Here is a 12,363-nt window from a genome sequence, read left to right as displayed (position 1 = left end):
ACTTCTCTGTACTCAGAAGTAAACCTGAGCCTAGTTTTAGTTGGTCTCCTGTTTTTCACATCATAGTACCACTGGTTAAAATCAGTCATTTTTTAAAGAACGTTACTATTTCTTGGTAGTTTATTTTCTAGAAAAGCTGTCAGAGTGATCATTCTAAAGTGTTAATCAGATCCCTGCCCCACTCCCAATAGTTACAACTTTCATCATTGTTAAAATTCCAAGTTTGGTCTGAGCTGTGCAGTTCTATGTGACTGTCTTTTTCATCTGATGGGATGTAGTACTGTCTCCAGAGCCTGTTTCTATCAAATCATGACTCACTGATTTCCTGCCGGCCCTTCACACCCACCAATTTGCCTTTTGTCTCCATGAATTTGAATTCTCCTGTACTCCACATAAATAGAATTGTATATTTGTTTCTTTGTGTTTGGCTTATTTCATACTTCCTTCCTTTTGTGACTAATATTCCACAATTGCACCTGTGTGCGTGGGCACACGTGCACTTACTTTTTCATATGATCATGTATGTTTGGATTGATGCCACCTTTTGTCCACTGTAAATGATCTTCGTGTGAACACGGATATATAAATATCTACTCAAGTCTCTGTTAATTTAATTCTTTTATGTACACCCAGAGGTAGAATTGATAGGTCATGTGATAATTGTGTTTTTAATATTTTCAGGCACTGTAATATTGTTTGCTATAGTAGCTATATTATTTTTACTCTTGCTGTCTTTTCTTGTAAAGTAGAACAATCTATTTAAACATTTTTTTTTTCTTTTGGTTTTCTGAGACAAGGTTTCTCTATATAACAGTCCTAGCTGTCCTGGGACTCACCTTGTAGACCAGGTAGGCCTTGAACTCATAGAGTTCCGCCTGCCTCTGCATCCTGAGTGCTGGAATCAAAGGTGTGGGCCACCACCACCTGGCCATCTATTTAAAATTAATAACAACTAGGGTTTTTTTTTTGTTGTTTTATTTTATTTTATTACTTTTTTAAGAGACAGGGTCTCACTTTGTAGCTCAGACTGGCCTTGGAACTCACTCTCTGTTTCAGGCTGGCTCTTCCCCTCCTGCCTGAGTGTCCCAAGTACCGGGGACGCAGCGTGCTGTGTTTAACTTGACTGCGGCAGAACACCCGTGTTTACAGCTGCATTGTCCTTCCTGTGTAATCTTAGTAATGTCACAAATGTTATCTTTAAATGTTGTACGTACACTGCAATAGATCCACGTTTTGTTTTCTTTTTTCTTTCATTCTTTTGAAGCAGGATTTCATGTAATCTAGGCTGGCCTTTCATTTGCTCTGTATAAATGGATGGCTTTGAATTCCCCTCCTTCCTGTCTCCACCTCTCAAGAGCTGAGATTACAGATGTATGGTACTATGCCTGCTTTTACTTGGAGGGACAGCTGATCAACATCTTCAGCATATTTGGCTTTTAAATAATTGTTGTTACATTTTTGTTATTGTTGCTGTTGCTGGGGATCCAACATAGGGCCACAATCAAGCTGGGTAATCACTTTATCAATGAACTGTATCCTTAATCCCTAGGATTCTTACAGTTATCTTTTCAGAGGTCTTTGTATCATAATTTTTTACTGTTATCTAGCATTCTTTCATTTCAAGTTGAAGGACCATCTTTAGCATTTCTTACATAGCAGGGATGGTTATAATCAGCTTCTTTAGCCCATCCTGTTGAATGCTAATTTGCCTTCATTTCCAAGGGACAATTTTGTTTTATCAGACCCTGAGTTTTTAGTTGATAGTCTTCAGTCATTTTTTTTCCTTTCAGTAATGTGTATATTACCTCATTGCCTTTTGGCTTACAAGGTTTCTGCTGGGAAGTTAATAATCTTTTTTTAAAAAAGTCGTTTTTGAGACAGGGTGGCACTGTGTGGCCCACGTTGACTTGGGCCTCACTGGTAATTCAGGCCCACATTAAACTTGCAACTCTTCCGTCTCAGCTTCCAGTGTATACCACTGTATCTGGCTAGTGGAGAATCATATTTAGGATCCTTTCTGTTCAGTGAGTTGCTTTGATGCTTCCAAGATTCCTTTTTTGTCTTTATTTTTTGGGAGTGTTTTGACAGTATGTGTGTCTCAGTGTGGTTCTCCTGGGTTATCATCCCTAGAGTTCATTGAGTTCCCTGTGTTTGTAGGTCCATGTCTGTCTTCTGATTTGGAAAAATTTCATTCACATGCTCTCTGTGCATCCTTTGTTGCCTGTGGGATCTCACAGTATGAATTGCTTGACAGTGTCTTTTAAGTCAATTAAACTATTTACTTCAGCCCTCCCCCATTCCTTAAATTCAATTTTAAGTGACTCATCTTCAGAGTCGCTGATGATGGGATAGGAATATGGGTCAGGGTAGAACACCTGCCTAATGTGAGTGATTGAAGCCTTAGATTTAATCCCCAGATCTTAAGAAAGAAGTTGCTGATTAATTTAAATCTGCTGTTGAACTCTTCTAGCACTGATATTGTCTCTTTACATATTGTTTTCTGATTACTCGCAGTTCTTTGACTGAAACCTGTTGTTCTTTGAACACACTTGAGACCCTTGATTTAAAATCTGTTTTTTTTAATTTTTTTTTTTTTTTTTTTGAGATGGGGTTTTTCTGTGTAGCCCTGCCTGTCCAGTAACTCGCTCTATAGACCAGGCTGGCCTCGAACTCAGGGATCTGCCTGCCTCTACCTCGCAAGTGCTGGGATTAAAGGTGTGCGCTACCACCGCCTGGCTGAATCTCTCTGTTTCTTTAGAGATTGTTTCAGTACTTTCAGTGTTCTTCTTTATTTGCATGTCTTACAAAAGCTTTGTTGAAAGTTTGGCACTTGAGGCCTTAGTGGTTCAGAGTTTGCTGCCCTTGCCGAGCATGCAAATCCAGTTCCCAGCACTCACACAGGGCAGCTCACAGCCACCTACCTATAGCGTGCTCCAGGGGATCCAACACACTCTTCTGGACTCTGTGGGCACTCGTATTCAAGTGCACATATTCATCCATACATACATAATTACAAAATAATAAAAATAAATCTTTAAAATTTGCTTTTTGCTTGAAAAACAAACACTTAAAGTTGCTTTGTCCAAAACAGACCATGTCATAATTGCAAGGCATGTTTTGAGACTTCAGCTCAAGCCGCTGTGAAGGGCTGGGTCTCTCCTTATTCATCTTGCCTTTGTGTGCCTTTTCTCAATTCCTCTGGATGTAGCGCTTGCTTTGCTTACCTGTTATTTATTTTTTTAATGTGTTCATATGTGTATGTCCATTTGTGTATGTTATGGGGGCTACAGGCATACACAGGGCTGGCATTTTTCATGGATGCTGAGTATTGAATTCAGGTCCTTCTGCTTGAGGGGCAGATGCTTTACCAGTCTCAGAAGATGATTTCTCCTGTAGCCTAGACTGGCCTAGAACTCCTCATCGGCTTGCCTTCATCTCTCAGGTATTGGGGTTAGAAGTGTTTCTATCATGCCAAGCTGGAGTTTACATATTCTGTTGTATTCATCTGGCCATAACCTCATGTCCAGATCGGTGCCTGTCTTTAGTCCCTCTGGAGCTTTATTCATTGTTTCCCCTAGTTTTTCCCAGCTTGAGATCCCAGCAGTTTTGTTTTTTCCTGAGTAAATGCTTAAATTAGGAGAAATAGACTTGTCTATCAGTCATCTCCCAAAGGGCTAGAAGGTTGCAAATAAGGTCTGTTCCCACAGTTGGAGAACAGGTTTTGACAACTGGGCGATTGCTCCTAAGTATGGCTTGCTGCTTAGAGGGTGGAGCAGAAGCCAGTAATGCCAACATTGGTATTTTATTCTCTTCCTCTTTAAGTATTTTGAGTATTGTGTGCCTTCAGTTTTCTGTTTATCTTGCTGTGGATCTGTAAGTTTATTCTTCATCCAGTATGGGTAAATTATGTTATTTAAATGCTAAAGTGTTCGGTAACAATTTATTACTTGTTGAAGATTTGTTCCTTTCTTCCAATTGCATACTGCTTTATTTTCACATTGAGTGATGTCTTATCTGGGCCCCAATACCCTGTTACAATCATCTAGTGATGTTTTTTCCAGTTAGTGTACTCAGCTGTTTATTTTGTTTGTCTTTTCTTCTTCTTCCTTTTCTTCTTCTTCTTCTTCTTCTTCTTCTTCTTCTTCTTCTTCTTCTTCCTCCTCCTCCTCCTCCTCCTCCTCCTCCTCCTCCTCCTCCTCCTCCTCCTCCTCCTTCTTCTTCTTGCTCATGAACTTGTCTTGATTCACTGCCTCTTTCTCCCTTGGCTACTGGTTATATAGTTCCTTGCTTTTCCTATGCTTAATAAGTTATTATGTAGTAGTAGATGCTGAATTGTAGAGATTCTGGACACCGTGAAGAGTGCTGGTCTTTGCTTTAGTGGAACATTAGCATGGAGGCTTGCATTGCACAGCACACTTCTGCTCTTTCAGCTTTCAGATACTACTATTACTGGGCTTCTTGGAATTGAGATCAGCCAAGAATTTGGTCAGAGTAGATCCTCAATTGTGTTTCTCTCCTGTGGCTCTTTTCGCCAGGCATTCTCCCAATTACAGCTGCTTGGCCAGCCCTAGTCAGTATTCCCTGAAGCCTCTGACCACTGACTGCGGGCTTTTGTCATCCTGTAAGGTGTGGGTTGAAAGTTAACCGTGCAGAAGCCCACACATCTCACTCAGGGCTGCTTTTGTTTGTAGTGACTTCTCTATTTCAGGAGAATTTTGGAAGCTTTTTTTACTTTTTGTTTTTGATTGAGTATGTAATGTGTAATTGTGATAGGTTAGGTCCCCATAGGTGAAAGCCAGAACTCTTACTCTTAGCTTTTAATAACACACTTGAATTTTTATTTTCCCGGTGCCTATAGCTAGTAGATCTTTATCCCCTCCCCTCAGAGGAGCCAGTTGTATCAACCCTGTTAACAGGGTTTGCTTTTCTTTTTGTTCCTCCTTGTAAACCATATGGCAAATTGAGAATTCTAGATTTTAGTTTCAGGCCCTAATTTTTAAATTCCATTTGATCTAAAGATAAGATTATATGTTCAAAATTTCTTTCAGCCTGAATTTGTTGTCAGTGGAACCTGTTATTCAGATGGTTTTTGAGAAGGGCCGTCTGTATGAGTGAGTGTGTCCGTGTGTTGGTGTGTATATGTGTGTATTTACATGTTCTATAACTGACACTGTTTTATGATGTACAGGAGTTCTTATGCATGGTAGCTTATATTTATGATCCCAGAACATGGAAGGCTGAGCCAGGAGAATTGCTACAAATTTGAGACCAGCCTGGAGCTATACAGTAAATGATAAGCTAGCCTGGACTACAGAGTAAGATAGTAAGATATCTAAATAAATAAAATAAATAAAGTTAGTCATGACACAAAAAGCTTTAGTATTTAAAAAGTGATAAATTATTTTGTTGAAATTAAAGTCTGATGCTTTGCAATGTACATCAAGACCAGCAGCTGATCTTGAGCCTTCAGTCATGTAGAAGTGATGGATAAAAGGAGAGGAATGTGTGTGTGGGAAGAGAGGACTGGCTGGATGATATTTAATGTGAAGACGCAACTTTAAAGTCATGTGTATTTGGTTTTGGAATCCAGCTGTGGGTCCCCTCGTTCTGTAACCTTCGTCAGTTTGTAATGATGTGGAGTCTAAATAAACAATCGTGTGTGTCACATTTCCTTGTTTGTAGAGTAAGGACGATGCTGTCTTTCCTCACTCTACCCTCTGTTTTTTTCCTGAGAATAAGGAGCAACCATACATGTGAAAACACCTTGAGGTGAAGGACTGTTCAGTATTCCACCTGCTCCTTCCTCTGTGACTGAGTAGATGATCCTCTGAACATGATTTAAGTATTACGGATTGCTTAAATCAAAAGGAGTATTTTGTTTCCATTGTGTTAATAGTAAAACATTGAAGACTGACTGAAAAGCTCAAAAACAAAAGCACTGAGTTGTGTGTACTACAAGTAGAAGGGTGTTGAGGGACAGACCTGCATTATTGCTTATGATCCATGAAAGATTAATATGTACTTTATGTTCCCTGTTGTATCTAACCCAGGAGACCTCTTCAGCTTTCATAAATGATTGTGCAAAACATTCACTTAATTTGGTCATGGAAAGAAACAAGTCTGCAACTAGACTGATGAAAAACAATCTGACTGTAGCCTGTGTTCTTTAACAATAGGAATTCATTGCAAAAAAGAAAATCTGGGGAAGGAGAGGAGCAAGGAAGGCAGAGGACATAGGCAATGGGGTTTTTTAATAAAGATAAGGGTCCAGCTTCTTGTCTGATCAGGTGGAGACAGATGTGATTAGTTGAACATGACTATAAATTGAACCATGTAGAGTGGTGAAGCTGCCTGAGTCAGAGCAAGAAGTGGGGGCATAGGCTTCTAGGTCTTGTTGCAGAGAGGTTCGTTCCGACAGCACATAATTTGCATTCTTGTTCCATGAGAGAAGAGGTTCATAGATGGACACATGTTCTCACACCCTTGAACCATGAACTGGAGTTTTCCACCTGGAAGGGGAAGAATCGGACTGGCATTAACAGAAAGCTGTTTCTCTCAACCTTATCCTTTATCCATGGTTCCCAGTGTTCCCATGCAGGGATGACCAGGACTTCTGTGTCTATATTTTCCTGTCCCCTTCCTTTTGTCTGCTCTCTTTCCCAGCTGCTCATTCCTCTTTTTTATTTCTTCATTCTCTCCCTCTCATGGTCAAGTTTCACCAAGCTCATTATTTTCTCTTGACTATGCTACTCTTCCGCGATTAGCCTTTCCTACAAACCTCTAGCTAGCTGGCTAGTCACTTTAACTTCCTTCTCATTCACATCTGAACCCCAGGTACTAGGAATTTAAACTTTTCTCTCAAAGATGCACTAGAACAATTCTATTAATCAATTCCATAGCCATTTTCCATGCCTCCCCTCCTACCATTTCTGCATGAACTTGATACTGTTTACCCCTTTCTTGACACTCTTCTGTTAAGGTTTCCCCTAATTTTCTGTCTTCTATTTCTCTGAGTCCAGTTATCTCTACTGACCCAAGTCAAATCCCCTTTCCAATTACATGATCATCTCCATGCAGATAATACAACTAAAATTTACCTGTCTCAAATGGAACTCTACCATCCTCCCTGTACCTATTTGCTTTCCTGATTAACCTTACTCTGCCTTTGAGAGTCTTGGATGATTTTGCTTTGACCAATCAACATTTCTTAATGTATTTTCTTCTACTCTACTTGCCAAACCCAAAAGAACTTTGCTGTGTTTCCTGTCTATATCTTAAATTCCTGATTTGGCTTTGGTGTTTGTTTTTGGCATGTCTCTGCAGAATGACTGAATCAGTAGTTCTCTTCATTTCTGGTATTTCATTGCTACAAGATGAACATGAGAATTTTTATTTTATTTAGTATTTTTAACATTATTTTGTGTGCATATGTGTGTGGTCATGTGTGTAGGAAGGTCAGAGGACAACTTGTAAGAGTTGGTCCTCTCCTGCCATGTCGGTTGCTGTGGTACAACTCAGGTCATTAGGCTTGGTGGGCAAGCACCTTTACTCACTGAGCCATCTTGCAGGTTTGGAGCATTAGGATTTTAAAAAGCTGCTTGGGTGATTCTAATGTGTAGCCCAGACTGGGTACTACTGGATTTTCCGTGTTCTTTCTGAAGACTCTCTCCTTTCGCCTGCTTCTCTTTCCCTTCCAGCACTCTGTGAGCCTTGCCCTCTTTCTTTTCCTTAGACATGGTTTTGCTGTTGCCCAGGCTGGTGTGCTGAGCTTAATAGTCCTACGTTAGCCTCCCAAATATGGAGAAAAGACACGTATCACCTCGCCACTTTTCTCTAATATTATGTTAGACCACAGTCTTTTTGTACATGTTGTATTTGATGCGTTTTTCTGAAAGGCTCGTGGTATGAGTGGTTGATGTTTATTCAGTAATGGTTAAATGTATGATTATAGAAATAGAGGGAGGATATTTCTATCAAGGAGTTGGACAAACCAGAGCCAGGCAGTATGGTTCATGGAATGGAAATAGCCAAAATCCCTTGTTTTGGAGATGGATACTAAGTGTTGTAAGGGTTGAGAGGTGTGAGATATGCACTCAGTTTTGTTACCCTCTGCACATAGGTCTGTAGACAGTTGTTGGATAGTTTATTCAGTGTCTACTAAATGCCTACCATTTGTTATACATTGTGCTGTGTCCTAGGAAGATACAGTCATGAACAAACTAGACAGTTCTGAGTAGAGTCATTATATAAGTAGCTCAATGAACAACTTAAAGGTTTCTTTATTCTGAAGAAAGCCTCTTCAGTTTCTTTTCTTTTTTCTTTTTCCTCCCTTAAGAGCCTTAGGCCTGTTAGTACCTAGAATTCTGCTCAGTCTTTGAAGGAATGAACTTCTTCTGACTCCTCAAGTTCATTGATCCCTCCCGTCTTCCCCCAGTGTGCTACCATTTTTATTTGAAAGATGGTCGAATGTGCTCTCTGGCAAGTTTATCCCAGGTAGTTCCTCCTACCTTCAAAGATCTTCTTTAACATGCACTGCTGGGAATTTTGAGTGGTGCATACTCCTTCACCACGAAGACATTTTCCATCATCATTCATATAAGCACATGCGTGGCAATTTATTGCTATGCCTGAAATTTGAAAGAAAAGCCTGATGAAATTTCCGGACAGACGACTTAGTTGAGTCACACATACGAAGAGTGAGGGATGCAAAAAGTTAAGACATTTCTTAGTTCTTTAGGCAGTACTGGGGATCGAACCTCCAAGGCCTTAGGCAAATGCTCTGCCTTTGAGCTACAACCCCAGTCCCTCTCCTCCCCCTCTTAACTCCTTCCTCTCCTTTTGGTTATTGGAGACAAGGTCTTGCTTAATTGCCTAGTGATGGGATTACAAGTGTGGACTACCGTGTTCTCTTCTGAATCAGAAGTACTTTTACTTCTTTGTAACCTCTCTTATTGATGAATACTAAATTTATGAGTGACTTTTATTCTAGTCTGTATCTCATTGGCTTCTTGAATTTATGAGTAAATGCCCTTCTATGATGTTTTACTTCACAAGAGAAAACTGTTAACTGAGCCTCTGTCATACTCTCTCACACCCCAAGACAAACACACTTGGGGCCAATTTAACTAATAAGTCAGCAATACTAGAATGCTGGAATGTTGCCGGCCCTGTAAAGAGTGCATTTTTCCTCTCCCTTCCTCCTTCCCTTTCCCCTCCCTCTTTGCTTCCTTCCTTTTGTGTGTGTGTGTGTGAGAGAGAGAGAGAGAGGGAGAGAGAGACAGACAGGGTTTGATTATTTAGCCCAGTCTGACCTCAAAGTCAAACCAATCTTCCTGCCTCAGCTACCCAAGTACTGAAATAAGACAAGAACCACATCAGGCACAGTTTCTGTTTTCAGATTAGCTTGAAGATCAGTGACAACATTCTGATCCTTATCGCTTCTGTATCCTTATGCTGTCTCTATGCTAAGCCCCTAGCAAAAAACATAAAGAAGCAGAGCGAAGACAAAGCAGGAGCTTTAAGCAGACCTAAGTTTAATTTACTACTTTCTAGGAATGTGACTGACATCGGGATAATAGTTTCACCTTATGTTACTCATCTAAAAATTTAGAATAATTAACGTTGATTGGGTGAAATGAAATACTTGTGTCTGATAGTAATTTGAGACATCAAACTTTAGATTTTTCTTATTTTTCTACTGTGAATGGGGCATGTATGGAGGTCAGAGGACAATTGGGAGTCAGTTCCCTTCTTCTACAATGTGGGCCTTGGCTCTTGAATTCAGGTTGTCAAGCTTGATCATAGATGCCACCACTGGCCATCTTGCTGATCCTTCCTTCATAAGTTCTTAGGAACAGTGGAGTTGGAGAGTCTAGTAGCATTTTATATTGGTGATATTTTTCTTAAAAGAGGGTTCTCTAAATTGTGTTAAATTTAGGGCCACATGGAACCTGGAAAATGCTTCCTGATACTGTGAAGAAGCAGACTCTTCGGCAGAGCCATTTGTGACATATTAATGATTCTTTTACATTGCTTCTCTAAAATTGAGTTCCTAATGTGTTCCACCTCTCATCTCTCTTCCTCTTTCCTCCCCTTCCTCTGTCCGACAGAGTATTGCTCGGTTGCCTAGGCTTTCGTTGAACTCTGTAGCCCAGGTTGGCCTGAACCTCTAGTCAAACACTAATACCCTTCCATTGTGGCTTACCTGCAGATGTGCTTGGAAATGGCGTACTTATAAGTTGTTCATTTTTGTCACTTGAAGTTACCTCAGAAGTCTGTTCGCCCGACTCCTCAGCCTTTTCACCTGAAACTTGTTCAGCTGAAGCCACTTCTGAAGTCTGTTCACTTGACTGATCTGCAGATTCGCCTGAAGTGTGATCGCTTGAAGTGTGGTCTACTGAAGTGTGCTCACCCGAAGTGTGCTCTCCTGTAATGTGCTCTCCTGTGATATGCTCACCTGTGCTGTGTTCTGAAGCGTGTTCTTCTGAAGTATGCTCACCTGAAACGTGTTCGCTTGCAGCATGCTCACTTGATTCATGTTCACTTGAACTATGATCAGTCAGACCTTTCTCACCTGAAGGAGTTTCATACAAAGCCTCGACATCCGAAGGGTTTGCGAGTGAGAAGTACTCACTCGAAAGTTGCTGAACAGAAGCTTGGTGGTCTACAGAGTTCAGAAGCTCATCAGGCTGACCTGGTGGTGCTCCTAGGATGAAGAAGAAATAGAATGGTGAAGATGAAAGAACAGGATCAAGACTGACTTCCTGTGGAGCCAGACAAGTGGGACGGCTAGGTTTCCCGGCAGGTCTAGGTGAGACACAAAGATAGTTTAGATGTCAGGGGAAGTCATCTAACTACTCCAGCAGACCAGGAAAGACAAAAGTGTTTAAAGAAAAGTTTGGAGATCACTTCTGAGACTTAAAGACACAGGAAGTTCATGTGGGATCCGCTCACCTAAGCACGAAAAGCATGTGAAGGGAAATGAATGTCCCAACCTAACAAACCAGAATCAGAAATCAAAGAACCCTCCCTCATGTCATCAGAAGTCAGCCACCAACCCTTCCTCCAGTTCCTCTGGGGGTAAAAGGCGCGAAGACTAGAAATAGGGAGGGAGAGAGAAGGCAAATAGTCCTTTTCCCCCACAACAGTGTCTGGGTGAGATCCTGGCTGTCTTCAAACTGCAGAGATTCTCTGGATTCTGCTTCTCAAGTGCTGAAGTTACAGGTGCCACTACTGGCTGACACCAGTAGCTTTCAATGCTGAGTGACTTCATCCTAAATTGAGGTTAGGTCCGTTTGTAGTGCTGGTGATAGGACTCAGTGTTTCACTCAACAGTAGAAAACTTCAATCTTTGGGTAGGGCCAACTTTAGAAGATGATATCATAAAATTAATCTACAAAAATTACCAGATGGGATTTGAGTTGTATTGGTAAAGTGTTACCTCACCAGTCACAAATGTTGAAGAAGTAGAAGCACATTAGGCCAGTGAGCTCTTTTACCTGTACATCTGTAACCAAGAGAGATCAGTTGGTATAGGAGTGCTCAGAATTGCTCTTACTCAGTTAACTCCTGATTCCAAGGCAGGTTGGTCTGGGGAACTAAGACTGGTCTTTCTTGAAGGGGTCAGAAATACCTCAAAAGAAGCCTCCCTTTGGTATCCACCCAGGGTTTGTGTTTAAAGAGAACACTTACCTCTGGCAGATACAAGTAGATAAAGACTCAGGAAGATTAATTCCTTCATTTTGATTTAGGAAAAGAGAGATCTCTAGTGTGGCACACTCAAGAGCTGAGAAGAAACTGAACAGACACTCACAGTGTTGAATCAGAACCTTTGAGAATTCTAGAACTTGAGAAACAATAACTCATGTGTCCTCACAATGGGTTGTTAGTCTTATGTCCTATTCAGGCAGGCTGGCCTGTAACCCATGGTGATGCCACCAGTGAAGGGTAATGAGTATTTTCTGTGTGGAGGATAGTGTTAGGGATAGCTTAAAAACAAACAAACAAATATTACCAGAATACATATGGTCTCTTAGTAAAGTTTAAAAGATAGCACTTTTAGAGGGTTGTCAACAGTGAACTGTAGTGACCTGGTCAGTTTCTGTTTGGCTGTATAAGTAAGCATTTCATGGCTCTGGTCTGTATTCTGGAAGACTGATCTCTGCTGAGATTAGCTGAGTACCGGTGGGTTTGACTTCAGACTGAGGTTAGTTATAAGATTGGAGGGCAGAAGTTGCCACAGGCTGAGTCTTTACACCTTAGAGGTTTTGGGGATCTTTCCTTCTGTGACCCCAACTTTGACTAGGCCATAGTAACATGTTTTCTCCCTTCCTACTTCAATTTAGGGATAATAATGATTTCCAG

General features: G+C 40.8%; 1 protein-coding gene across 1 annotated transcript; it reads right to left on the bottom strand.

The window, feature by feature from the left end:
• Positions 1 to 6,234: 6,234 nt before the first annotated feature.
• LOC131914861 (acrosomal protein SP-10-like) lies at positions 6,235 to 11,832 on the bottom strand. Its single transcript, XM_059267618.1, has 4 exons — positions 11,692 to 11,832; positions 10,205 to 10,705; positions 8,508 to 8,627; positions 6,235 to 6,509 (listed from the first exon to the last, which is right to left on the bottom strand). Exons 1-4 carry the CDS (start codon positions 11,738 to 11,740, stop codon positions 6,385 to 6,387), a joined length of 795 nt encoding a protein of 264 aa, XP_059123601.1. The 5' UTR covers positions 11,741 to 11,832; the 3' UTR covers positions 6,235 to 6,384.
• Between the last annotated feature and the right edge of the window lie 531 nt (positions 11,833 to 12,363).

Source organism: Peromyscus eremicus, chromosome 7 (assembly GCF_949786415.1).
Source record: "Peromyscus eremicus chromosome 7, PerEre_H2_v1, whole genome shotgun sequence".
Classification (NCBI taxonomy): domain Eukaryota; kingdom Metazoa; phylum Chordata; class Mammalia; order Rodentia; family Cricetidae; genus Peromyscus; species Peromyscus eremicus.
The sequence above is the reverse complement of the archived record's forward strand: the minus strand, read 5'-3'. Positions and strand labels throughout refer to the sequence as shown.

Coding starts and splice junctions, on each gene's coding strand:
- LOC131914861 (XM_059267618.1), bottom strand. CDS start 11,740: ATGAAGGAATTAATCTTCCTGAGTCTTTATCTACTTGTATCTGCCAGA. Junction 8,628..10,204: donor ATTTCCAAGCACATCTGCAG/GTAAGCCACAAT, acceptor TTCAAATTTCAG/GCATAGCAATAAATTGCCAC. Junction 6,510..8,507: donor GTTAAAGAAGATCTTTGAAG/GTAGGAGGAACT, acceptor TTCCCCTTCCAG/GTGGAAAACTCCAGTTCATG.